This window comes from Asterias rubens, chromosome 13 (genome assembly GCF_902459465.1).
Source record: "Asterias rubens chromosome 13, eAstRub1.3, whole genome shotgun sequence".
NCBI lineage: Eukaryota > Metazoa > Echinodermata > Asteroidea > Forcipulatida > Asteriidae > Asterias > Asterias rubens.
In genome coordinates, this window is record NC_047074.1 from 6,350,198 (window position 1) to 6,376,675 (window position 26,478).

At 40.8% G+C, this 26,478-nt stretch overlaps 3 protein-coding genes across 5 annotated transcripts in view; 2 read left to right on the forward strand and 1 right to left on the reverse strand.

Annotated features, from left to right (window-relative positions):
* Positions 1-203: 203 nt before the first annotated feature.
* LOC117298281 lies at positions 204-26,351 on the reverse strand. Of its 3 annotated transcripts, none has more exons than XM_033781433.1 (10): positions 26,285-26,351; positions 16,218-16,373; positions 13,392-13,463; positions 12,311-12,382; positions 11,720-11,808; positions 11,308-11,343; positions 10,481-10,553; positions 9,411-9,588; positions 3,349-3,543; positions 204-797 (listed from the first exon to the last, which is right to left on the reverse strand). In XM_033781433.1, exons 2-10 carry the CDS (start codon positions 16,227-16,229, stop codon positions 733-735), a joined length of 792 nt encoding a protein of 263 aa, XP_033637324.1. In that variant the 5' UTR covers positions 16,230-16,373; positions 26,285-26,351; the 3' UTR covers positions 204-732. The 3 variants fall into 3 exon arrangements, with proteins under 3 accessions (XP_033637324.1, XP_033637322.1, XP_033637323.1); XM_033781431.1 differs by lacking the exon at positions 26,285-26,351 and adding an exon at positions 25,774-25,917; XM_033781432.1 differs by lacking the exon at positions 26,285-26,351 and adding an exon at positions 25,608-25,767.
* LOC117298669 (uncharacterized protein K02A2.6-like) lies at positions 23,055-24,971 on the forward strand. Its single transcript, XM_033781987.1, has one exon. It carries the CDS (start codon positions 23,055-23,057, stop codon positions 24,969-24,971), a length of 1,917 nt encoding a protein of 638 aa, XP_033637878.1.
* LOC117298280 (integrator complex subunit 4-like) overlaps positions 26,067-26,478 on the forward strand; it is a 38,500-nt gene continuing 38,088 nt past the window's right edge. Inside the window, exon 1 of the mRNA XM_033781429.1 lies at positions 26,067-26,220. Coding sequence (XP_033637320.1) covers positions 26,137-26,220 — 84 coding nt within the window. The 5' untranslated portion in view covers positions 26,067-26,136. The remainder of the gene's footprint in view (positions 26,221-26,478) is intronic.

Consider the following 26,478-nt stretch of genomic DNA (forward strand, 5'->3'; position numbering starts at 1 on the left):
TACCTGTTTAATAATAATAATTAGAGAGCTGTTTATAGTTTAAAACATTGTGAGAAATGGCTCCCACAGAGTATTGTGGTTAGTGTTCGATAAAGAAGTAATTTTCCACTAAAATATTTGAAATTGATTTTTAGACCTCGGAATTAGATTTTGAGGTCTCGAAATCAAGCATCTGAAAGCACACATTTTCGTGTGACAAGGGTGTTTTTTCTTCCATTATTATCTCGCAAGGAGCAAACTAGGATGGTTCTGGAAATAAAAATGTCTTGAGGAGGCGTTTAAACACAGCCAACGACGCAGCCCCTCTCAGATTCGCTGGCAGCGCGTTCCACAAGCGTGGTGCGGCAACGTCCCCAGCTTTCCTTTTGGATCTAGGAACATTTAACATTATTGCTTAAACTTCATACCGAATAGACCCCTTCAAATCGCAAAGCGCTACAAGGAGGCTGAGGTCACGGGCACTTTTTGTGACTTTTATTTATTATACCTGATCACTTGAAATCCTATGAAATAGCATGAGTGGACCTTAATGTGTTGCCATGAGGCACTTAATGAAGTCCCAAACTTGTTGGAATGGAATGTATACATTCCACTGTTGATCTTTGGTTGCGTTACTACAAAAATTATAATAATAACAATCCATGACTTTCATTGCCTCAATCTTATAAAAGCTTCACTTTGAATGTCAATAATACAAACATTTCATGGCTAGTTGCACAGCTTGTCTCTCCATCATTGCAGAAACATTTGAAAGTCTGTGAAATGGCGCTTGGTAATTTCTCTCAGGTCATCAGACACTGTATAGCAAAGAACAAATATTAAAATGTAAACAACCAATGTCATACTTTGGTAAAACAGCAGATTTCATGAATACAAAGTGAACTACTTTCTGTCATTGTGAAAAAACTATTATTGTGCACAAAATGTGATACGTGCACAATCTATTATTGTGCACACAATCTGTTGTTTGAACAGTCAACAATAAAACTCAATATTGTTTGGACCAGATAGCGATCCTGGAGGTTTGAATGTAGAAAATACTCGCACAGTCTATAAATAGCCAGAACAATGTTTAAGCATGAGTACTTACACTTGGTGTGACAGGTCACATTGCTTCACATACATGCTTCAATGTGTGACAGTTCACATTGCTTCACATACATGCTTCAATGTGTGACAGTTCACATTGCTTCACATACATGCTTCAATGTGTGACAGTTCACATTGCTTCACATACATACTTCAATGTGTGACAGTTCACATTGCTTCACATACATGCTTCAATGTGTGCAGTTCACATTGCTTCACATACATGCTTCAATGTGTGACAGTTCACATTGCTTCACATACATACTTCAATGTGTGACAGTTCACATTGCTTCACATACATACTTCAATGTGTGACAGTTCACATTGCTTCACATACATGCTTCAATGTGTGACAGTTCACATTGCTTCACATACATGCTTCAATGTGTGACAGTTCACATTGCTTCACATACATGCTTCAATGTGTGACAGTTCACATTGCTTGACATACATCCTTCAATGTGTGACAGTTCACATTGCTTCACATACATACTTCAATGTGTGACAGCTCACATTGCTTCACATACATGCTTCAATGTGTGACAGTTCACATTGCTTCACATACATACTTCAATGTGTGACAGTTCACATTGCTTCACATACATGCTTCAATGTGTGACAGTTCACATTGCTTCACATACATACTTCAATGTGTGACAGTTCACATTGCTTCACATACATGCTTCAATGTGTGACAGTTCACATTGCTTCACATACATGCTTCAATGTGTGACAGTTCACATTGCTTCACATACATACTTCAATGTGTGACAGTTCACATTGCTTCACATACATGCTTCAATGTGTGACAGTTCACATTGCTTCACATACATGCTTCAATGTGTGACAGTTCACATTGCTTCACATACATGCTTCAATGTGTGACAGTTCACATTGCTTCACATACATGCTTCAATGTGTGACAGTTCACATTGCTTCACATACATGCTTCAATGTGTGACAGTTCACATTGCTTCACATACATGCTTCAATGTGTGACAGTTCACATTGCTTCACATACATGCTTCAATGTGTGACAGTTCACATTGCTTCACATACATGCTTCAATGTGTGACAGTTCACATTGCTTCACATACATGCTTCAATGTGTGACAGTTCACATTGCTTCACATACATACTTCAATGTGTGACAGTTCACATTGCTTCACATACATGCTTCAATGTGTGACAGTTCACATTGCTTCACATACATGCTTCAATGTGTGACAGTTCACATTGCTTCACATACATCCTTCAATGTGTGACAGTTCACATTGCTTCACATACATGCTTCAATGTGTGACAGTTCACATTGCTTCACATACATACTTCAATGCATGGCTAAAAATAAGCTAGCCCTGGCGGCCTTATACTTTCGTATTATACAGTGAGGTCCTGGATATAAGGGTCCATTTCTTGGGCGGAAAATTTTACAAGCTTCATAACTCAAATCTTTACTGCAAGAAAGCACTAATTTCAACAGATTCACATTCCATGGCAGCATAGATTTTTCTGCGGTGGGTTTTGATCGTCATATATTCTTCACAAATCCGTCATTTTCATGAAATAGTGCAGCTCCCAACATTAGAGAATTCCCATTTTTGTTCGTACTCTCACAGTCTGCCGTGTGTACGCAAGACCCACGACGCGCAAATCTTGCGTTGCGTTTGCGTGTTAATGCTGTGCAGTCAAGATACGGTGACCAAGAATTCATGCGTCTTGCATCTTGCGTCTTGCACGCGAATGTATATGCGTCCACACTGCAACAGACAACACTGAGAGAAAACGATAAAAACAGGAATTTTTTAACGTTGGGAGCTGCATTGTTTCACAAAAAATGACGGATTTGTGAGGAATATTTGAGGACCAAAACCCACCGCAGAAAAATGTATGCCGCCATGGAATGTGAATCTGTTGAAATTAGTGGCTTGTTGCAGGTAAGATTTGACTTATGAAGCTTTGAAAATGTTCCGCCCCAGAAACGGGCCTTAATAGTTGGGCCTCAATAGGACTCTGCATCTGTGAACAGAGGAACAGTCCTATATTATATAGGGCTAAAAATAAGCTATCTTAGTGTGTGATCATTTTACACATGATGGTGAAAGGCCCAGTGAGAATTCAGCTCAGATTGATCATGAGAATTTCATGAGAGTAATACCAAATAGCCTGTACCTTCTACGTAAAACCTTGTTTTCATGCTAATAGGAAGCACAGTGATTTGCACTACAATGTGTTAACGAGTTGTTTAACTAGACTTACCAAGTCCACTATAGGATTTGTCTGGTCCATTATTGAGAACATTCTGCATAAAGTGTGACATTGCACCCAGTGCTATGATTCTCTCTTGTAGAGGTAAAGCATCAAAATACTCCATGTCCAAGGCAAATGGATTTCTAGGAGAGGGAAGTGTGCACAGTTTAACCAACTCTGCTATAATGTCCCACACCTTGATATCTATGGAAACAAAACACAAAGGAGTCTCATCAATCCATGCTGGACTGAAGGAATAGAGGCTTATTTTGTCATATTTTTACTGTATGCATACCAGGGCAGCCTGCACGGGTCTGCTTGCTGAGATGTGTATTCACTGCAAACTTAACACATGTGTAATCCTGAGCACGAAAGCTAACCACGGCATTTAACATGCCAACCCTGGCTCCGTTCGACCCCTACAATGAACATGATGAACACCGCTTTTAGTGTCAAATGGGAGAACCAGCTGAAACGTTTTGAAGAAGCTATGGTCAGATTTAACATCACTGGAGCTAAAAGAAAGCAGTCATCACTACTGCTTTACGGAGGTAAGCAACTTCACACTGTTGATACACTTTCTGACACAGGCGAGAGAATGATTATGATGAGAAGGCTCAAGAAGCTTTGACAACTCACTTTGTTCCAAAACGGAACACCATCTACATATAAGCCTTTTTAAGATATAGTGGACCCAATGCTACAACACTAGGTTGGGGTCAATTTGTCTCTTTATCATGTTTACACCCAAACCTAACAGTGAACTCCTAATAGTGGTCGCCATATCTCAAAGAGGCTAATGAGACCATCCTTTCATTGGTGTGCTACAGCAAAAGGACCTAACTGTTAACAACGAGAAGTGCCAGTTCCCTCAACCACATATAAACTTCTTTGAACTCGTCTTCAGCGGCAAAAGTGTCTCCCCGGATCCCGCAAAGTTTGATGCTATCAAAAACACCAGTAACCCAGCACAGAGCCCAGCTGAGGTCCACAGCCTACTTGGTATGGCAAGCTAAAGTTCATGCTTCATACCAAACCAGAAAAAACACAAAATTTGAATGGAATGCGACACACCGCAAAGCTCTTCAACTGAAGAGTTGTGCATACTTTGACCCAACTAAAGATACTGCCATATGGGTACAGATGCTAGTCCCGTTGGTCTTGGCGCAGTCATGCTTACACAAACAAATAAACATGGACAGAGCAAAGTGGTCAGTTATGCCAGTCACCTATATCTACACCTACCAACAACTCCACAGCCAAATTTAAAAAGATGCATTAGGTATCAATTTAGGGATCAAACGTTTCCACATGTGTGTGTGCTTCTTTGGCCAAGCCCTCACACAGTCACAGTCATTACTAACCACAAACCACTCATTCCCAGATTTAACAAGCCACCCACAGGCAAATCCATCTCCACGCATACAAAACTGGCTTCTAAAATTTCAACCATATGAAATGTCTGTTTTTCACTGTGCTGGAAATGACAACCCAGCCGATTACATGTCCAGACACCTTAAAGGCCAGTTTATAGACGGCCGCGCGACGGTACGGCGATGGAAATCTAGATGCGCGATAAAACCCCCCCACAGTTTAAGGCCTCAGCGATGACTTTACACTGTGTCGCGCGTCCAAATTTCCATCGGGCAACCGAATATAAACCGGCCTTAACGCAAACATCTAAATCGATGATCTCTCTGTGGAACTGAGGAGTTTGTTAACTTTCAAGACTTTATTGCACAACATTCAACTCCCAAAGCAATCACACTCGACGAAATCCTACAAGAAACTGCCAAACATCTATCACTCCAATCCACCATCCAAGCATATCACGATGGACAATGGTTCAAACTCAAAGAAAGCTACCCCGCCATATGGGCTGTTCGAGAGAACATCACTGTGACAGACTCGACCTAATCTTACGCGAGCAACGTACTGTTATCCCCACCACTCTGCCAACGGCGCACCCAGGATTGTGTTTTTTGGGGGGGCTGGAACCAATTTATTGGGTGGGGTCCAGGGGTTGGCCTTACGGCCCCTGGTGGGGTCTGGAGCTCTGAGCTTTCTGGCGTTTAGGGGTGAAAAATCAAGCCTCTTTATGCATAAATTTAGAAGAAAAACATACTTTTTAAGCACTTCTGATTCATATAAATGTATCGTCTATAATTACGAACTGCAAAAATCAGTCAATAATTCAGCAAAGGTTTTTGTTTTAAATAGTAATGTTGCGGACGTGGTTGAAAAGAGAACATTATAGGCGGTGCTACCTACTTTTCATCACTGGGTGGCAAATTCCATGAATAAGGAGGCGGCAAACCCAGAACCTACAGATTAACCTTCGTTTTGCGAAAGTGGTGTCGCATAATAATAATTTTTATCAGATTACTGTTCAAAAATGAATTATAACTTTAACCAGGGCATAAATGTGATGTGTAATTTGTTAAGGGTAGGATTGCAGACTTTTTAATCCCTGAACATAGCCGACTAAAATTAAAAATGTGGAAAAGAAGCAACGCGTGGTGATCAACATTCGATCAGGTCGGTCGGTATCTGGTTTCATGCATATTCATAAAAACATCGCGGGTAAAAAAACATTACTATCCGGCGTTTCTCAAATATAAGTGTAGTACTAGAAAACCATTGAATGCCGGAGCGACCAAGAACGACGTGAGATGTATTTTATCCTGGACAACGGGTTTCAAATGCTTAATATGTTATTGTTGCAAGTTTACACAATTACAAGGGAGTTGTCATAAGATCATTGCATAAGATGTGTTCAAAATCTTTCACCTCGCACCTAGCGTTAATTTATCGAATATCCCAGATAAAAGAGTTATTTTGGCAGGGGAAAAAATGCAAATGGCAAAGGAAGAAAAGAAAACACTTCCACCGGAAATAAAAAACAAAAACTATACACGCATTTACGACTTTTCTCCCTAGGCTCTTTTTTCCTTTCCCCTTCCTCCCCTCCCCCATTATTATTCTTTCCTTCCTTCTTTCGCCCCCGTTTTTTCTTTTGTTCTTTTGGGGGGACCCTCTTGGGGGGGGGGGGTGGAGGGGGCTCAAGCCCCCCGAGCCAACAATCGTACAACCTTGGCATTGTCCCCTCCCAATGGAAACAAGCACTTGTAACTGGTATCTACAAGGGACCTAAATCACAATCATGCAACTATTATCCAATTTCTCCTATGTACCTGTATCTGCAGCAAGGTTATGGAACATATAATTCTCAGCCACATCGCAAAACACATAAACATGAACAACATCCTCATCGACTCTCCGCACGGCTTTCGAGAGTGCTTATCCACTGTTACGCAACTTATCACATCCACTCATGACTGGGCTTCCACACTACAACATCGTGGCCAGACTGAGGTCATACTACTTGATTTCAGCAAGGCGTTCGACAAAGTTCCACATCTACAATTGTCTGTCAAGCTTGATCACTATGGTATCAGAGGCTCTACACTAGATTGGATTCGTTCGTTTCTAGACAATCGGATTCAGGCTGTATCTGTGAATGAAACCAACTCATCATGGGGGAAGGTTTCATCTGGAGTACCCCAAGCCTCAGTCCTAGGTTCAGCTTTGTTTCTACTATATATTAACCACATCCAAGACCAGGTCCAGTCAAAGATGAGATTATTTGCTGATGATAGCATCCTCTACCGTGAGATAGAGCAACCAGAAGATCATGCAATTCTCCAGAAAGATCTCGAGGCACTTGCTGACTGGTCATCCACCTGGTTAATGCATTTCAACATAAAGAAATGTACCATTCTGTCAATAACCCTCACAGAGAAAACCCTCACAACACGAGTACATCATCTTTGGTGAAGCACTTGAAAGGGTGATTACCTTGGAGTAGCTATATCACACGATCTCCGCTGGGATGCCCACTGCCAGAAGATCAGACAGAAGGCACATTAGGTCTGCTCCGTCGCACACTTTCACCATGCCATCAAGGTGTCAAGGCAAAAGCCTACCAAATGCTCGTCCGCCCACAACTTGAGTATGCTGCCCAAGTATGGAACCCATACACCCTGGATGGAGTCAATCTCCTAGAGCAGGTTCAAAGAGCTGCAGCTCGCTTTGTCTTTGGTGATTACCGCTGAACAACATCGGTCACGCCCCTTATCACTACCTTGGGCTGGGATCCACTTCATAACAGGTGACTACTTTTCCAAACGACAATGTTCTATAAAATCCACCATGGACTTGTCAGTATCCAGTTTCCATCAATTATCCAACCAGCACACAACTTTGGACGTCACGACCACTCATTGAAATATACAATTCCTGAAGCATCCATTGACCTATACAAGTTCTCCTTCTATCCATGCACCGTGAAGATTTGGAACCAGTTGCCTGCAGCTGCTGTCTTGGCTACATCACCCACCGCCTTCCAGGAAGCCGCCCTGCCTGCCATTAAAGGGATGAGGCCACCGGTTGGTTCCAGGCTCCTCTAAATCTTCTAGTCAAGCTTTTTAACCTGCACCCAAGTTTTGTTGGATATTGTCAACTTCTTGTGCTTTTGTCTGCACTTTGTCTATTTTCTTTCTTCATTTGCACCTTACGGCTGTGATGCCACGCTGCACCCATCCCAGTTTAGCCAAATTTGTACTGCAAAGGGATCACACTACTCAAGACTCAAGCACGTTCTCAGTCTTGCCCACTCTGGTCATCAGGGAATATTGGAAACAAAGACGCTACTCCGAGAGAAGTTGTGGTTGCCAAATATTGATCAAAAAGCAGAATAACTTATCAAGCACTGACTTCCATGCAATATTCAAGTAAAGAGCGCGCACCCTTGTCAATGACATATTTCCCCCCATATCCGTGCCAAAATGTCAGCTGATTTCTGCGGACCATTTTTGTGGACCATTTGTATCCGGAGACTACCTTCTTGTTTGCATACATGTAGATGAATATTCCAAATCTCAGATTCCGACGTGTTGAAATCTTGCGCTCATCAACATCAGAAAGCACCATGCTTTACATCCCAGACAAAATTTGTGCGTCTCATGGTATTTCCAAAGTCGTAAAAACCAATAATGGACCCCCATTCAGCAGCACAGAATGCAAAACTTTCTTGGAATACTTTGGTGTCCACAGCTGAAAAATAACTCCACACTGGCCTAAAAATAATGGGCAGGCAGAAAATTGCATAAAAATGCTTTAAAGGCTGTGGACACTATTGGTAATTACTCAAAATAATTATCAGCATAAAACCTTACTTGATTACGAGTAATGGGGAGAGGTTGATGTTGTAAAACATTGTAAGAAACAGCTCCCTCTGAAGTGACGTAGTTTTCGAGAAAGAAATAATTCTCCACAAATTTGATTTCGAGACCTCAAGTTTAGAATTTGAGGTCTCGAAATCAAGCATCAGAAAGCACACAACTTCGTGACACAAGGTTGTTTTTTTCTTTCATTATTATCTTTCAAATTCGACGACCAATTGAGCTCAAATTTTCACAGGTTTGTTATTTTATGCATATGTTGAGATACACCAACTGTGGAGACTAGTCTTTGACAATTACCAATAGTGTCCACTGTCTTTAAAAAGGCTGTGCCGAGGCATGCATGCATGCATGCTTTGGTCGCAACATCAACACACTGATCCCGCATATAAACAGCTCTACTCGTGACTGACACCCTGACTTCGGCCAACATGATGAAATGGAACAATACGCAGACAAACGCCGTCACACAACACCATCGACCATTAGTATTGGTGACACTATTTTTGTCAAAAAACTTTGGCAAGCTCCACAAAGAAACCCCTCCTTACTATCCTCGCCCATATTTGGTCACTGATAAAATACTAATGTATACTCGACTTCCACCACACCCCCATATTTTACAATCAAAATATATGTGTATACAAAGTTGGACCTAAAGTGGTCCAATGTCAGCACACATGATTGGTTTAATGTTTTTCTTTATCTCATTTTTGTGCTTAATAAACTGAATGAATTTTTAAACAATTAATTATATTAATAATAGCTGAGGGCTTATCCCACACTGTGATGATGTAAAATAGTTCTCCATGATTAATGAACACATACCTTTTTCTTGCCAAGCCGATGTTGATTTGAGTTTGAGAGGGCTATCTTTTGAGTAGCGTGTTGTAGGGCCATGGTCATCACTTCTTTTGACAAGTCTTTCATGGTTACTTCGAACCCAAACATATGGGCAGGAGTAACGAGAATAACCTGCTATCAGGAACATGGTTGACTTACTATCCTTTCAAATGACAAATAAAAACACGAATTTTTAGTATTTTCACTGTTGAAAATACATAGGGACTCTTCCCTTTATTAGCCCAGGCTGCAGTTTGGGCCACAAACTGTATGTGTGAAAAATAAAACTAGGTCCCTCTTCTGGGAGATGCTTCTGTTCTGGGTACTCACAGGCCTGAGGGGGATAGACACTTCTGGGTACTCACAGGCCTGAGGGGAATAGACGCTTCTGGGTACTCACAGGCCTGAGGGGGATAGACGCTTCTGGGTACTCACAGGCCTTAGGGGGATAGACACTTCTGGGTACTCACAGGCCTGAGGGGGATAGACGCTTCTGGGTACTCACAGGCCTGAGGGGGATAGACGCTTCTGGGTACTCACAGGCCTGAGGGGAAAAGACACTTCTGGGTACTCACAGGCCTGAGGGGAACAGACACTTCTGGGTACTCACAGGCCTGAGGGGAATAGACGCTTCTGGGTACTCACAGGCCTTAGGGGGATAGGCACTTCTGGGTACTCACAGGCCTGAGGGGAATAGACACTTCTGGGTACTCACAGGCCTTAGGGGGATAGACACTTCTGGGTATTCACAGGCCTGAGGGGGATAGAGGCTTCTGGGTACTCACAGGCCTGAGGGGGATAGAGGCTTCTGGGTACTCACAGGCCCGAGGGGGATAGACGCTTCTGGGTACTCACAGGCCTTAGGGGGAAAGAGGGGGCGGCGAATCATTCCAGTCCATTTGTGTTTTATAGCACACCTTAGTCTTAAATAAGATATATTAAAGTATCTTTCAATCCATTTTATAAAATAAATAAAAAAATTACATTCGAAAGCGATACAGCACAAGGCAACATGTTCTTTTCACAAGCTTTAGGGGATACAATGATCTACTTACCTCTGGACCAGTCTCATTGTCACTTGGAGAAGCTGGTGGCAGACCAATATCCATAAATCCATAACCACTTAATCTACAACAATTTGAAACATAACAATATAACAAACAATAAACAAGATCTGGTCTGATAACAATAGCAGTCTATTTAATATAAATGAAGGAATAAAAGGGTAGCGACAAGCGCTTAAACTGCGTTTAAAACCAGCAGAGTTGTGGCCATGCGGTTTTAAGAATAAGTCACTATTATTCACTTTTATTCACATTCATAAATGCCTTTTTGGTTAAAAGGCGTAATCAAATAATAACTTGTTCGTTTTCCGACGACCTTATGAGCTCTGTATGTGTGTGGCATTTTTATGACTGAGATAGTTTTCGGATATGAATTGTGCGCAGAGTATGCATCCTCGTATTCATCAGCTATAATGGAACAGCGAGATCAATCACCCCTGGGATCGAGGTTGTATGCTAACCCGCACAAACGTTTCTGAAAACAACCAGTTACAAACAGCTCCAGCTGGTCATTATCAACCGTTTAAACACCCCCTTGTGACGCAATCTGCACCAATAGGAATAGTGAAACTGTCTGAGGTATTTATGAATGAAAGTTTAACATTATAACTGATTTCTGGTTTAAAAACTTGAAATTAGCTAATGAACTTAAACATGTAGATCCTTGATCAGTGTTGATAAGAACAAAAATCCAAACAGTCCAGGGACGCCAAACAACCTTACCATGCCTTGCATGTATAATGAAATCAACTTCATCAACCCTCATCTCTTTTTAGGAATACTACTCAAAACTCCACAAAGTGCTTAGGAAAACTTACTTTTGTTGGGTGTTCTGCGAAAGCATCAGTTCTTGTCTGAAATCAAAACACAAAAAACAATTGGTGTGTTTGAGTTGCATTAAACTCTGCCATACAACAAATAGAACAAATGGTGCATTGGCAGATAATCAGGAATATTTTTAATAAAAGTACAAACAAGTTAACACACATGGTTGACTTTGGATAATTCAAGCCAACCCATTATGAACAGTGCAAGAGACTCAACATGTATCAACAGCACAACATGAAAACTGTTTCTTGTTCAATCTGGACCAATTCTCAATAAATGATAAAAGACCAATCAAGTTATTAGACTGAGACAAGGATTACACCCAAAGATCAAAAAGTCATCTCTAAAAGATGACAGCACTACTGTGACCTTTGACATCTGCTATTCCATGGTCATACTTACTGGTTAATTGGCAAATGGTCTGATGTGAAACCTCCTGAACTGTTGAATGTGAATTTGCTATTCAAAGGTGAGCAACTTGAAACATTTATCTGTTAATAACAAATGCAATTAACAATGTTGAATTTCAGTATTAAAAGGAAAGGAAAAACGTAGCCACATCCTCCTTACAACACTGTACAACTTGAAGTTAGTGATCATACAGGCTCGGAGAAAATTGTAAACCTTGCACTTTGACGAACTTGATGAACAGTTAGATTCGTACCTGTGACACCACTATTATAAATGAGCCACAGCGCCTGAGCCTCCTGCAGGCAAGATTTGTACACAGCTCAATGGAAAAAACATTTACTCTTAGATTTTATGGAGATTGCACTTTTTGATTATTGTCAATTGTTTATAGGAAAGCAGGACATAATTCCAAAGTTGTTCAGCTGTTACATTTACAACTCAATTTATGTTGAAGTTATGACACAAAATGTAAAATCCCCAATATGACCAGTGTCCTGCAATGTACTTTCACAAGATCACTCTTTGTATACGAATGATGCAAGCTACGTGTACATGTACACTTGATCCAAGAATGCAACTTACTGTGAGTTCGTTTTTGATGCAACATATCAGCTCTTCTCTACCTCGCATATACATCTTGAAATACTTAAATCCCTGTTGAAAGTAATAAAAAATAACTTAATTACGACAACTTAAAGACACTGGACACCTTTAGTAATTGTCAAAGACCAGTCTTCTCACTTGGTGTATCTTAACAACAAACCTGTGAACATTTGAACTCAATTGGTTGTCGAAGTTGCCAGATAATAATGGAAGAAAAAAAAACCTTGTCACACGCAGTTGTGTGTTTTCAGATGCTTGATTTCGGGACCTCAAAATCTTATTCTGAGGTCTCGAAATAAAATTCAAATAGGTCTACTCAAAGAAAAATTATTTCTTCCTTGAAAACTACGTTACTTTAGAGGGAGCCATTTCTCACAATGTTTTATACTATCAACAGTTCTCCATTGCTTGTAACCAGGTAAGTTTTTATGCTAACAATTATTTTGAGTATTTACCAATAGTGTCCAGTGCATTTAAACAGTCTCATCATACAGAGTTAAGCAACTCATTTTGATCATGTCCTACAGAGGTTTACAGTGTATGACTTAGGTTAATGGATATGGCCTTGCCTGATTGTGCCTGATTGTGCCTGATGGTAAAGGAAACAAACAACCGTGCAAATTGTTTAAAGGTAATTTCATCCAGAGCAAAATCAAACAATTTTCCAAAAGATAATCACATCAAAAAGGAACTAAGGATTTCAAGTTTTGGTAGAAAATTATGTAACCTTCCATGTTGCGTTCAAGGAGTATGACTCAATATTTACATAACTCTGTGAATATAGCATATTGTGCGAGCAACTACATAGTATCAAATTAACTGATTTCTTTGGGCATATTGCTTTTGCTTTGTTTTGTTTTCCTAAGAGAGGTGTGCCGCTTGCAACCAAGCAAAGACCACGCGCAGTTTATAAATTCCCATGCTAGGCAGTTAGGTAGATGGTTAAGAAGACAACATCTGTCAAAAAGCAGTTGATACAAAGACTACATGTACATGTTGATGCCAAGTGGCTATAGATATATTATACAAACTAAATATATAACATGTTTATTTATTGTACCTTGACACAACCAACTTCAAGTGCATCTGCTAGAAAGCCATTCAATCTCCTTTTGGCTGCTTTCTCACGCTCCTTTAATTTTTCAAGAAAAGAAAATGTCTTAAGGTAGATAAACTCTCGTTCAGTTGTTTAAAAGTGTTTATCTCATTTGTTACATGTATTACGTACAGCTGTGGTGTATGTTGGGTAAACTGGGGTAAAAACGCCCGTTTTCCTAGTTGTTGCAAAATAACTCAGCATTGCTAGGAGAAACTAGGAAACAAACGTGTTGTTTTTTTCCGCTATCTCCTCTAATGTGTGCAAATATAAACTTATTGTAATCATGCTGATCAGGGGAAATTATCCACCCTTTTGGGAAGGAAGTTTGGCGGGCGTTTTTACCCGGGTCACAGGGTAAAAACGCCCGCCCACATTTTGTATGTGAAAAGATGATTTTACAAGAGATTTTCACATAGTATTTAATACTCAGGGGAAACTATATAAAATACAAACAACTTTTCAAACACAGAAGATGATTATAACTACAAACTTTATTGATTGGAACAGTTATTCTTATGTAGCTTGGAAGTCAAACATTTGCGTACATAATTTGCACACAACAAATTTGTAGGCTTATGACTGACCAACATTGCTAAGCTAAAATAATAACACCCATACATTGTAGCTCCAGCTTAGGGTCTTCTGGTCCAGGGACATTACCCCCTCAAGCTCCTGGTCACTGAAATACCTCCAAAGAAAGGGAGACTAATTTCATTCTGAAGCTAGACCTGTTTTGTTGTTATTTCTGCGATATTGGTGCTGACTTTGAACGCGTCTGACTCAGTTTGTGTTCTTATTTTGTCTTTAAAGAACCCTCTATTGGTACAATGAACACTTACACACACAAACAATTTGTTCTACCTAAAACTGATGGGTTTACCCTACATGTATTCAAATTAGATGATTTAAGGCGCCTTGTCAAAACCTCCAAGCCGTTCCATTCCGCGTGCATTCTGCGGGAGTCCGCGGATTTTTGTAACAAAAGAACCCGTCGCAACCGGGCAGGTCCACGGCCACGATGGCTCATTTACATGTCAATAAACATGAATATTCCGGCGGCTCCGCGAAGCGACTGGTCGGCCATTGTAAGGTCCAGCTTATGAGCTGATCGGCGGAACCGCGGAGGAATGTAGGTGGTTAACAATGGTTTTACCTTTGCAGAATAAAAAGCAAAGTGAGGGTGGATGTGTAACTAAAAGCCATTTCCTCCAATGTGTGATTTTTAAGACTTGGTTGGGCCTACATAACCAAAACATGAACTTCAAAAATGGTTTTCTTTATTCCCGGCTTCGACTGACAAAAGTTCCAGGCTACGTGCAAACTCCGTTCCAAGTGGGTCAGAGTATCCAGGGGACAATTTTAACTGTTCGTTCTTACTTTCCAAGCAGAAAACATCAGTTTCTTATTTATAAAATCCCAAGTCACCGTCACCAACAAACAAATCTACACACCTGTGCGACTGTGTTCATGTCAAAAGAACCAGATAGTCTGGTTCGTCCAATGTCTGAGGGGGGAGAAAGCCACAGTCTTAGAGACACATGTTTCGATTGGCTGTTGAATTTCCATATAGCGCGTAACGAATGTTTTCATTGGTCGATTTTGCCCTACTGCCAGAGCAGCATGTAATTGTATTCAACATCACGGAAGAAAACGTTAGTAGTCGGCGACGGTGATTTCTTATTAATATAGCATATTTTTTTCTTGCAGGAAAATTGATTAAATGTGAACGGTTCAAGTTAAAAATCTATATTTTTGTATCAAGCATAAATGTTGCAAGTTAGGCTTCGCTAACTGGATCGCAACATTTGCGATGCACTTTTTAGAATTGCATCGCAAATTGCGATGTGATACAGGCGAAATCGTTTCCTGATTTATGAAGTGCGCGATTATCACATGTGCTGCCACACCCAATGCATGGTGTTATTGTATTGTCCGCAGACTCTCCGCGGAGAAACGCCCGGGAGGTTTTGACAAGGCGCCTAAATAATAAAAAAATAAAAAATAAAGAAGTGTATACAAAATAAATAGATACGACCCTTGACCCTTGAGCATGACCTCTGTTTCATCCCTTATGGTATTGGTGAGTTTGGGGCGATTTCAAAGGCCCATTGCTCAAAATCTAGAAAAGAATAATGTTTCTATAGATAATTAACATAATCCACTTTCAAAATTGATTCTAAGCCTGATTTTTTAGGGGGTAATATATCCACTTAAACCTTCAAAACTTCACAAATCTACTGATATGAGGGACTTTTTGAGATTTTTAATCCCCTTTTGCCCACATAAAATGTCAGTTTGCTTGTTCTAAGATTTTCATATTAGTTCAGTGTCTAGGTACATGTATCTGAGTGCCCCAACTAAGAAAAGTCATATAAAAACTTCATTGGATGTTTGGCAGGGGTAGGAATAGACCAATAAAAGTCCAGTATTGAACGCTCTGTAATTGATCAAACCTGAACAATAAATCGTCAAAAATACATTGTTACTCTAAAAATAGTGGACTTCCAGTAGCTAAAAGTTACTCATGCCAAAGAATACAGCTGAAGAAAGTCCTAACGTTGAGGTTTTAAGAGATAAATAAGGCTGCAATCAAGTTTCACATCAAAGATGCTACAGGGCGTTGTGGTAAGTCATTCTTACCACAGTATTGCAGAGTATTGCGTAATCACTCGGACAATCATTATGTGCACACACCCACACATATGAAAGGGGTAAGGCAAACACCCCATATTGGCTTGCTTCGCCGACTGGGCAAAAAGATGCCTTTAAAGTGACTTCGGTTCATACCTGAGTTGCCATAGCTGTCACTTAGCACAAGGTGTCTGTCAGATTCTACTGTATTTGCCCAGAGTGGTGTGGCTCTCTGATTAGTTAGTATAGTGGTACCGCAGCACCCGGGACTCAATTTTAGTATGTCATGCAGAGTAGTATCCGTCTAATGTCCTGTAAGAATAAAAGTTCATGAGTTAGATTTAGCTCAAAGCCCATTTTCACAGATCTGCTTTCAAAGTAGGACAAATTGCTTAACATAAAAATATCTGCTCAGCAACCAGGGCCCTATTCTAGCGTTATTTTATAGCAGAAAATTCTGCTTGACAAGTTTCTTTGCAAAGCAAAAATTTATCGGGGGCACCAGTCACAATGCAAACTAAATGTAGTTTTGACTGGTATCTGTCTTTCTCTATGCAATACTTTCCTGTGCTTAGCACATTTGATATGTGCGTACAGGCTTTATGGAATTGGTTAAAGTGGGAAAATTGCTATCAAAATTTCTCGACTTTCAAATTCTAATGCCTTGGCGAAAATTGTGTATTATAAAATTGCTACCAAGTGTAAGAAAACACAACAATGTATACATGGATGACCTTTTTGCTCCATGGACATGTGCTTGAGCCCAAAACTGACACAACTCGGGCCAGACCCATTCAGTCATCGTAGCTTTTGCCTCCCTCAAAAGCGTTACTGGTGTAGCTAGCAAGACCTGCATCCCAACTCTTCAGCCTAGCCTTGTGTTCTCAAGCGCAATGAACACTTCTGTCAAGTTGCCCCGTCTTCACCCCTTCTCAGCCACCTGATGTGGCACAAGTGTGCCCTCTCTTGACCACTCTGAGGGCCTACCCTAACAAGACTCAACTTCATTCACACAACGTCAGCTTGGACTCGGACCACATCCTGCCGAGGACACCACACCACACTGTTTTCATCTCTCATGGCCGAATTTGACGAAGCCTATGATCCCGATATGAAAAGGCACAATGACGCCTCTAGCCCCTTCCAGGCTGTCATCAACATCCATGGGCTCTATGTGCAACCATGGAGGAAGAAACCCACACAGCACAAAGGCTGAATGCATGCACTTCATGCTCCTCACAAATTGAAGGATAGTAAGCCACTATAGTAAGCCACAGCCGTCTCTCATGCCTGACATCAATTCCACCTTACGCCTGATTACACAATGGAATTGCAACAGACCTCACAAATGCCTTCTATCGGATTCAACTCTCCAGCGGCTCAATGAAATATTGTGGAGGCGCACTCTGCAGCATCCGTGTCTACACCGGATCAGCCATGTGCATGGTCCGAAGTTACTGTTGCGATATCGCTACACTTCTCCCTCGGCCTTAGAGCACACCAAAGCCAACGAAGTGACGAACTCGGTCCGAAACAAAGTCAACTCAGTCCTTTTACCTGTTTACCTGTTTACCTGTAGATTCGGGCTCTGCATTTAAGGCTAAATGTAGTTGTGGTAACTTAACCCTCCTGCCGACGCCGAGGAGGGTTACGTTATCGTAACTAGGCTAAATGAAGCTTTTTAAGTTACAAGACGCGATCCATATTCAAACAACAACCTACTGCAAAAGTACTGAATGCAATGGAAACTTTAGCAAAGTCAATGTGCAGACCAGAATGTATAATTCCATATTATATCCTGTCAGTAAAACTTAAAAAATAAAAGTCCTACCAATATTTCCGATAAATGGATACAACCATTTTTAATTCTTTGTGTTTTAAAAATGTGTCATTTTTATTTCAGGGGGGAAAAATGTCCATGGCTTAAAAAAATGCAAAGTAAAACTATTTCTTAAGCCACATCTTTTAACGAAAACAATTTCAAGAAAATTCTTCTTTTTAAAAGCAATTAGCTCTTTAGGCTAGGGCTACAGTCAGTGCGCAACTTTGAGATAATGAAGGTGATGCGCAGAGTTTCTTTGCAAAATCGTGATCACAATAGGCGCTCTCGAACCCTTTGAGAATTCACATGAAAATGCGAGTGTTCATTAGCGCGTCAGTAAACCGCTCCGTTTGTTGGGAAATGTTTCTGTAGAATGAGCATATACACATCTATTGTATATTGTCATACCGCCCTCTTGTGACTAGTATTGGTTAGGTGTCACATGTAAACACTTGGTGTAAGTCAGTCAGAGTCTCTTGCCTATTATTACAGTTTCAACGAAAAAACTTAAAATGAAAGAGCATTATCTTGAGATGTTGTTATAAATGAAGAGTTATCAAATGTGTTAAATTGTATGCACATTTTAAACAAAAACCTTCGCAAAGTGTGACATGAATAAAACTCCTTTTTGATGAACCCTTCACGTTTGCCGTGACCCTGACTGTTTACCGTTACTTCGGTGATTAGCATTGAAGAATTTTGCGGTTGTTAGGTTTTTAAATTTTTACTGCGGTAAACCAGGGAACACATTTATTTTGGCGTCACAAAAGGGGCAAACTTTAAAAATTTTTTAAATTGTTTAATGGAATTGATTATGAGGTCAGGATTACATGACATACGCGCATAGTCCAGCGGCGCTAACGCGCTAGGTGAGCGCTTTTGTTTTGTTTCTTCTGCGTATCGACGAACGGGCTACACTAAACACATAGAGTTATATATAAGAACTAGAGGGCGCACTGGCCTATATACGCGCCCCGGTATGTGCGCAGGCGGCCATTTTCTAAGTTGACAAAACTGGCATCTCACAGCGTGTGTTTGTGCGGCCATTTTGTAAGTTGAACAAACAGCATCGCGTGAGCGTTCAATAAAAAAAACCTCAACCGTGTATTTCATAATCAACGCGCGTACAGAATGACGCGCTTGTCATCTTGCGGTCCCGTGGCGTTTGTGCACGAAGCATCACTCGTGCGCCCTCTAGTTCTTATATATAACTCTATGACTAAACAGCATATCGTAGGAGGTCCTGTTTTCGAGGTGTCCCTAAAATCGTGGCAAATCTTTTACCTCTCTGTGCGCGATGTAAACAGTTCGTATTGTGTGGTTTTATTTGCCAAGCAAAGAGTCTCCTCTCCCTTGACCAAAACTTAGGAACATGTAAGGCTCCACTGGTTATTTGCTCTCGTAAATGCAAAAAGTTTGGTATTTTAGGCATTTCTACAAGGTACAAAAATATGTCATAATGTTGAGGCCATATAAAAATATTTGCCCACCGAAAACGTTTCATCAAACACTATGTTAATTCACAATTCACGATGATCAAATCATGTGACTGAATATTTTGCTGAGCATTCTGGAAAAAAATACAGAGGCTTAAAGAAGCCATGTGCCTTATATCATTTTCTAATATTTTTGGCAATTTTTATTTTGTAACCCTCATATCAATACTATTATTAGCTATACTATTATTATATCAGCTTGTTGATTCAATTATCACTGTTTATTTATACGCTTTATTATAAATATTAAGGAAAAAAATTTAAAAAAATAAATAAAAATCAGATTTGGAAGCCAGTAATTATTCACACTTTTTATGTTTTTTATGTTTTTTTATTTTTTGCAAGTTTCCATGGTAATTTTAAAAATTTATTATAAAAAATATTTTGAATAAAATGAAGGCAACTGCTGGCTATATAGTCATACACAGAGTCTCAAAGAACACTTGTAGTCACTGCAGATGTTTCTTCCATGTATGATGGCTTCACCGGGAAACCATACTTTCTCGTTTGCCGTGAAAACTGGAAAAACTCAAAACAAATGGGGCCAGTTGAAGTCATCGAAGATCGGTGTGTGGTTTGAACATTTCAATGTTCATCAAGTTTTAATACATGTTTGCATACTTAATATTAACAAATGAAGATAATTAGGGCATCGGTTGATATATGGCATCATTATTTTTTTTCCAATTCAAAGAAAAAGGCATAATAGCGTGAAAATTGGTAAGCAGAGGATACATCATCCCCAAAATGAGTTTCCTTAACAACGGAGATGGCACACGCCTAGCCCAGGTCAGGTGGATGTCCTACCTGTTGCAATATGCATAAAGTTGTTTATTGACCTTTGACCTTTCGTGTGTTGCATTAAACGTTCCCGGATGTTAGCTTAAATCAGTGACTCGTGTCTATAATCTTGTGCACCTAAAATCATTGTTTACTAACTAAAGTATGAAGCATAGCATATTGAAACATGGTGGCAGCGGTGAAGTATTCATCATAGAACTCTAAGTTACGTTTTTCTATAATGAAAAACTGAAGAGAACCCGTCCAGGAGAAAAGCAAAAAAGGACAACCGATCAGTCCGTGAGCCCATCTATCTACATGCGTCCGTGAACCACCGTTCTGCACTACACTACACTCGTCTGTGGATGTGTACGTCGCCCGTAAGTTGTAGTTTAAACTCTTAAACCGTGTTGATGTTTAGCAATGTTGATAGTCACCGAAACAAACAAAAGTGACGGGAAAGTGATTGTACTTAAAATAGTAGGAAAACGTACAAGAAATATGCAATCTGAATCTCACTGAACTGATGATAAATGCATACCTACTCAGTACTTTCACTCATCATGCTAAAAATAACACACTCTCGACTCGTGAGAGGGCTCACTTCATGAACATTGTGAACTACATATGTACCGCTCACTGACATCTACGCACCTGACTAGTGCTCGTATCTACGTTGCTGTTTTGGCATAAAAAAAATATATATATAAAAAATGGCTTGTGCTAAACCCTTCACCCATGTGTCTCCCCCACCTCAACTAAAGCTCAAAGAAAATGCAATCGAAGAGTGGAAAATGTTTAAACAGATGTACTCCAACTACTGCATTATAACTGAACTGAGCAAACATGACAAGGCATATCAAAAGGCAGTATTCCTTCACTCTATGGGCCCTGCTGGGGTAAAGATCTTCAATAGCCTGACCTTCTCTGAAGATGATGATAAAGATGATATCACCCTTATCACGCAGAAACTTGATCATTACATCATTGGTGAAGTAAATGAAACATACGAGCGATATATGTTCAATAAGAGGGACCAAGAAGCATCAGAATCTATAGAGGCTTATCTATCAGCTCTCCGTGAACTTGCCAAAACATGCAACTTTTGTGATTGTTTACAAGACAGCCTACTTTGTGACCGAATTGTTCTCGGGATCCGTGACTCACACACACGTAAACTGCTGCTACAGAAACGCAAACTCACTCTAAAGATGGCTCTTGATATCTGCAGGTCAGCTGAAGCAACCACATTTCAGCTGAAATCCTTTGGTGAAACCGAAACTGAGGCTGTCCACAAAGTTAGTGACTGGAAAACTAAGAAGGAAACAACAGCTAAACACACAGGGAAACTCCCCACCATCACATGCAAATTCTGTGCTCGCAAACATCTGAGAAAAAAAGAACTCTGTCCTGCATGGGGAAAAACCTGTAGCTTATGCAAACGAGACAACCACTTCAAGCAATGCTGCAAGTTCAACAAAGAGACACGCAAAGTTCACGCACTAGATGACGCCCACGTGTATGGCTCTAATGAATCATTAGACTCTAGTGGCACTGAATCCATCAACTGTGTAGAGATTGCTGTCAATGCTGTAGAAAACACCAAAGATGCTCTCTTTGCTGAAATGATGCTTGATGGCAAATCAATGAAGTTTCAAATAGACTCAGGAGCTACCGTCAATGTTTTGCCAAGGAAATATGTGACTGAATCCACAATTCAACCACACAACCTCACACTTAAGATGTACAACCAGTCCACGCTAAAAGCTGTTGGCAAGACAAAAGTCAGCTTGCGCAACCCCCAAAATAAGAAGAAATACAGGGTTGAATTTGTGGTGATTGAACCAAACTCCTTCACTCCCCTCCTTAGCCGCAATGCTGCTGAACGCATGTCACTGATCACGGTCAACTACATGTATGACACTTTCAGACTACTGCACTCAGTAAACGTCACATCCACTGAAGGCATTCTTGCAGAATATGATGATGTATTCAAAGGCAAACTTCCAGGTTCTCTACCAGGATTAGTCCACCTCCACATTGCAGAAGACGCAAGACCAGTGCAATGCTCACCTAAGAAAGTACCAGTGTCACTAAAACACAAAGTCAAGACAGGACTAGCACAACTGGTTAAAGATGACATTCTTGCACCAGTTGATGAACCTACTGAATGGTGTAGTCGCATGGCAGTGACAGCAAAGAAAACCTTGAATGATCTATGATACTGTATCGATCCCCGTCCACTGAACAAAGTACTACAAAGAGAGTTGTACGAATTGCCCGTTATGGAAGACATCTTACCAGAACTTTCCAGAGCTAAAATTTTCTCTAAACTGGACCTCCGATCTGGATATCTACATTGTGTGCTTGATGACCAAAGTAGTCTGCTCACTACCATGATGACACCGTTTGGCAGATACAGATGGAAAAGACTCCCATTTGGTCTGAAAGTCAGCTCTGAAATATTTCAGAAACGCCTCCACCAAGCAATTGCTGACCTTGACGGCATTGAATGCGTTGCCGATGACATCATTGTTTTTGGTGTTGGCGATACAACCGATGAGGCAGAACAGAGCCACAATGCAAGGCTAAAACAACTCCTCCAGAGATGCAGAGAAAAAGGCATCAAACTCAATGGAGAAAAATCTGAGATCAAATCTCAAAGCATCACCTTCCTAGGACACGTTGTCACCAGTGAAGGTCTAAAAATTTATGCAAAAAAGGTTGAAGCCATCACCAAAATGAGTAATCCAACCAACCCCGTAGAAGTACAACGACTCCAAGGAAGTGTCACATATTTGGCCAAATTCCTCCCAAGATTATCCGAGGTATTTGAACCAATCAGAAGACTCACAAGAAAAGGTGCAGAATGGCAGTTAAGAACACAACAGAGCAATGTCTGATGTAAAAACACTGGTTACAACTGCACCAATACTGGCCTACTACAATCCAAAAAGAGATGTAACCATACAATGTGATGCCAGTAAAACAGGTCTCGGTGCGGCTATCCTACAAGAAGGAAAACCAATTGCTTATGCAAGTAGGGCATTGACCCCAACTGAACAGAGATATGCCCAAATTGAGAAAGAGGCTCTTGCACGATTCCACCAGTACACCTTTGGTCAAAAAAATCTAGTTGAAAGTGACCATAAACCGCTCGAGACAATTGTCAAGAAACCACTTCATCGTGCCCCAAGACGTCTCCAAGGCATGCTGATGAGAATGTTGAACTACGACATAGAAATTCTCTGGAAGAAAGGCACGGAAATGCATCTTGCAGATATGCTGTCCAGATCCTACCTACCGTACACTGATGGATCAGATGACTTTGCTCAGGTCAACCTGGTTGATAGCCTTAGCATGGGACCAGACAGACTACGACAAATAAAAGAAGAAACGGACAAAGATGAATCACTGCAACTACTGAAAGTGGTGATCCAACAAGGGTGGCCCGATGAGAAAGACTTCCTTCCATCCCAAACACTACCTTACTTCAACGTTCGTGACGAACTCTCCCTTTCGGATGGTCTTGTGTTCCGAGGGGAGCGCATCGTAATACCAAGCTCACTCAGGAAAGAAATGATAAAGACAGTTCACAACTCTCATCTTGGTGTTGAAAGTTCCCTCAGGAGAGCTCGTGAATGTCTATTCTGGCCAGGCATGTCTGCTGAGATAAAGCAGTTTGTATCAAACTGTGATGCGTGCAGATCATATGAGACAAAAAACCAGAAGGAAACACTCATGCCTCATGATCTACCAAACCGCCCCTGGGAGAAAATTGGAGCCGATCTTCTAGAGTATGATGGTAAGGACTACCTAATCACTGTTGACTATTTGTCCAACTTCTGGGAAATAGACAGACTCCACAACCTGACCTCAAAAACTGTCATAAAAAAGTTGAAATCTCACTTTGCAAGATATGGCATACCAAACTCGGTAATCAGCGACAATGGTGGTCAGTTCACGTCCGATGAGTTCAAGAAATTTTCCAAAGTTTGGGATTTTGAACATTTCACTATCTCCCCCAAACATAGCCAATCTAATGGTAAAGTGGAGTCTGCAGTGAAGGCTGCAAAAAGACTACTAAAGAAGTGCAAGAAAGCCAACTCTGACCCATACATGGCACTTCTTGAACTGAGAAATACTCCAACTCAAGGAATCAGCAGCAGTCCCGCACAAAGACTGCATAGCCGAAGAACCAGAACCCTTCTACCCACATCTAACAGCCTGTTAGTACCAAGAGGAAAAGACATCATGGAAAGTGAGCGAGCCAAAATGAAACATCTACAGAGAAAACAGTCGGACAACTACAACAAACATGCAAAAGACTTGCCATCGCTGGCAGAAGGAGATGTTGTACGACTGAAACCATTCCGCTCTGGAGAAAAACAATGGCCACGGGCTGTTGTAAGCAAGAGACTGGACGAGAGATCCTACGAAATCGAAACCCAACAAGGACAGACCTTGAGACGCAATCATGTTGACCTGAAGAAAACGCGTGAAGAACCACCAGTAATGCATGGTCACACAAACATGAGACACTTGCATGCCCCGACCCCCACTGACCAATGCATTACAAAGCAAACCATCCTACCACCACAGAGTCACCCAGACCCACAAGTATCTGATGGATCTGGAACACCGAAACAACCCACACGGAAACAACCCACACGCATCCCTCAAATGGAACACCCCCCAGGAATGCATCAAACAATTGACCCAAACCCTCAACAAGAGACAATTGAACTGAAAGACTTGCCAAAAACCAGATCTGGTAGAATGATCAAAGAACCTAGCAGACTAAAGGACTAAGTTAAATACTGAGAACTGAGTTCAAAGCAAAACAAGATGCTGTTCGCAAATTGACAACAGTTGCTTGAGTTTATATATCTAAAAAAGAATTTTTTTTGTTCAAACCAAAAAAGGCGTTTTAAGCAGATGTATGCCTTCCACAGTTGAGAGGGTATTTTGGTTTATCAAAAAAAAAAAAAGTTAGGAGAAATCCCTCATTTTGTTTGACTAGAGAAAACAAATTGTTTCTCTATTTTTTTTTCCACCTGTTTTTTTTTTCTTCTTTGGAGAAAACATGATTTAATGCATGTCTAAAATAACTTGTTTTTCCCAGTGTTCAAGTTGGAGTTAAATTGTTGTGGCTTTCAAAAATGCTCCTTCCTCAAAAAGAGGAGGAAGTTGCAATATGCATAAAGTTGTTTATTGACCTTTGACCTTTCGTGTGTTGCATTAAACGTTCCCGATGTTAGCTTAAATCAGTGACTCGTGTCTATAATCTTGTGTACCTAAAATCATTGTTTACTAACTAAAGTATGAAGCATAGCATATTGAAACACTACCAGGGCTAGCACACGCCGTACGTTTGCCGTGACCCTGACTGTTTCCCGTAACATCATAAAAAATGAATGAGTGGTTTGCATAAAGAAAGAAATTAACCTTTCCACACATTTGTTCAAATCTACTGCGGGGATTCGATAAACTAACGAAAATAGACATTTTCTGAGACTTAAATTTTAGTACAAAAACGTAAAAGTTGTCATAAAAAAAACCTCTCGAAATATTGTTTATAATTAATAAACAACAAGCCTGATCGAAAGTTTACCATGCACTACCACTAGTTGTTTTTCAGGGTCGTTTCTCAGCTAAATACTCAGCTCCTCGCATTGAGTGTTGCTACTGGAAATTCTTGCTACTCCCTCATTCATCCCCGGCCACCGGCCATGTTGTTGTTGTTGCTCGACTCCTCCTCTGATCCTGCCGGCCGCTAGCCTTCAGTCAAGGCGGCTTTCGTGGCACCCCCAGATGTCACGCACACTATCTACGAGCCTAATGTCATTTTTGTGGAGTGGCATGCCACTGCGTGCGCCTTGACTAAAGTCTAGCCGTAGACCGGCCCAGTGCAGCAGCGACGGCTAGCAAGGAGCCGCGTCGCTCGCCAGCGTGGTTTCGAAAAAACCCTATCTACATGTGTATCAGGAACAAGATGGCGGCGCACTTGAAGAAAAGGGCATACGAAGATTTCGTTGGAGCCTCACATTCTGTTACACAGGTATTTACAAAATTATCGTTTAGAAATTTGGCCCCAAACAACTACTGGAAGAAAACCCACTGACCATGTCAACAACAACAGACGACAGTGTCACGTCTCATCTGTCTCAGCATGCTCATCACTAATCAGTCTCTGTCGGAAAAGTTTCCGTATGGCGCCACCACTTTTTCATTCGAAATAAAATAATATAGTATCTAATTTACCTGATTGATATATCCCTTTTTGTAAAAATTAGTGAAAAAGTGGTGGCGCCATACG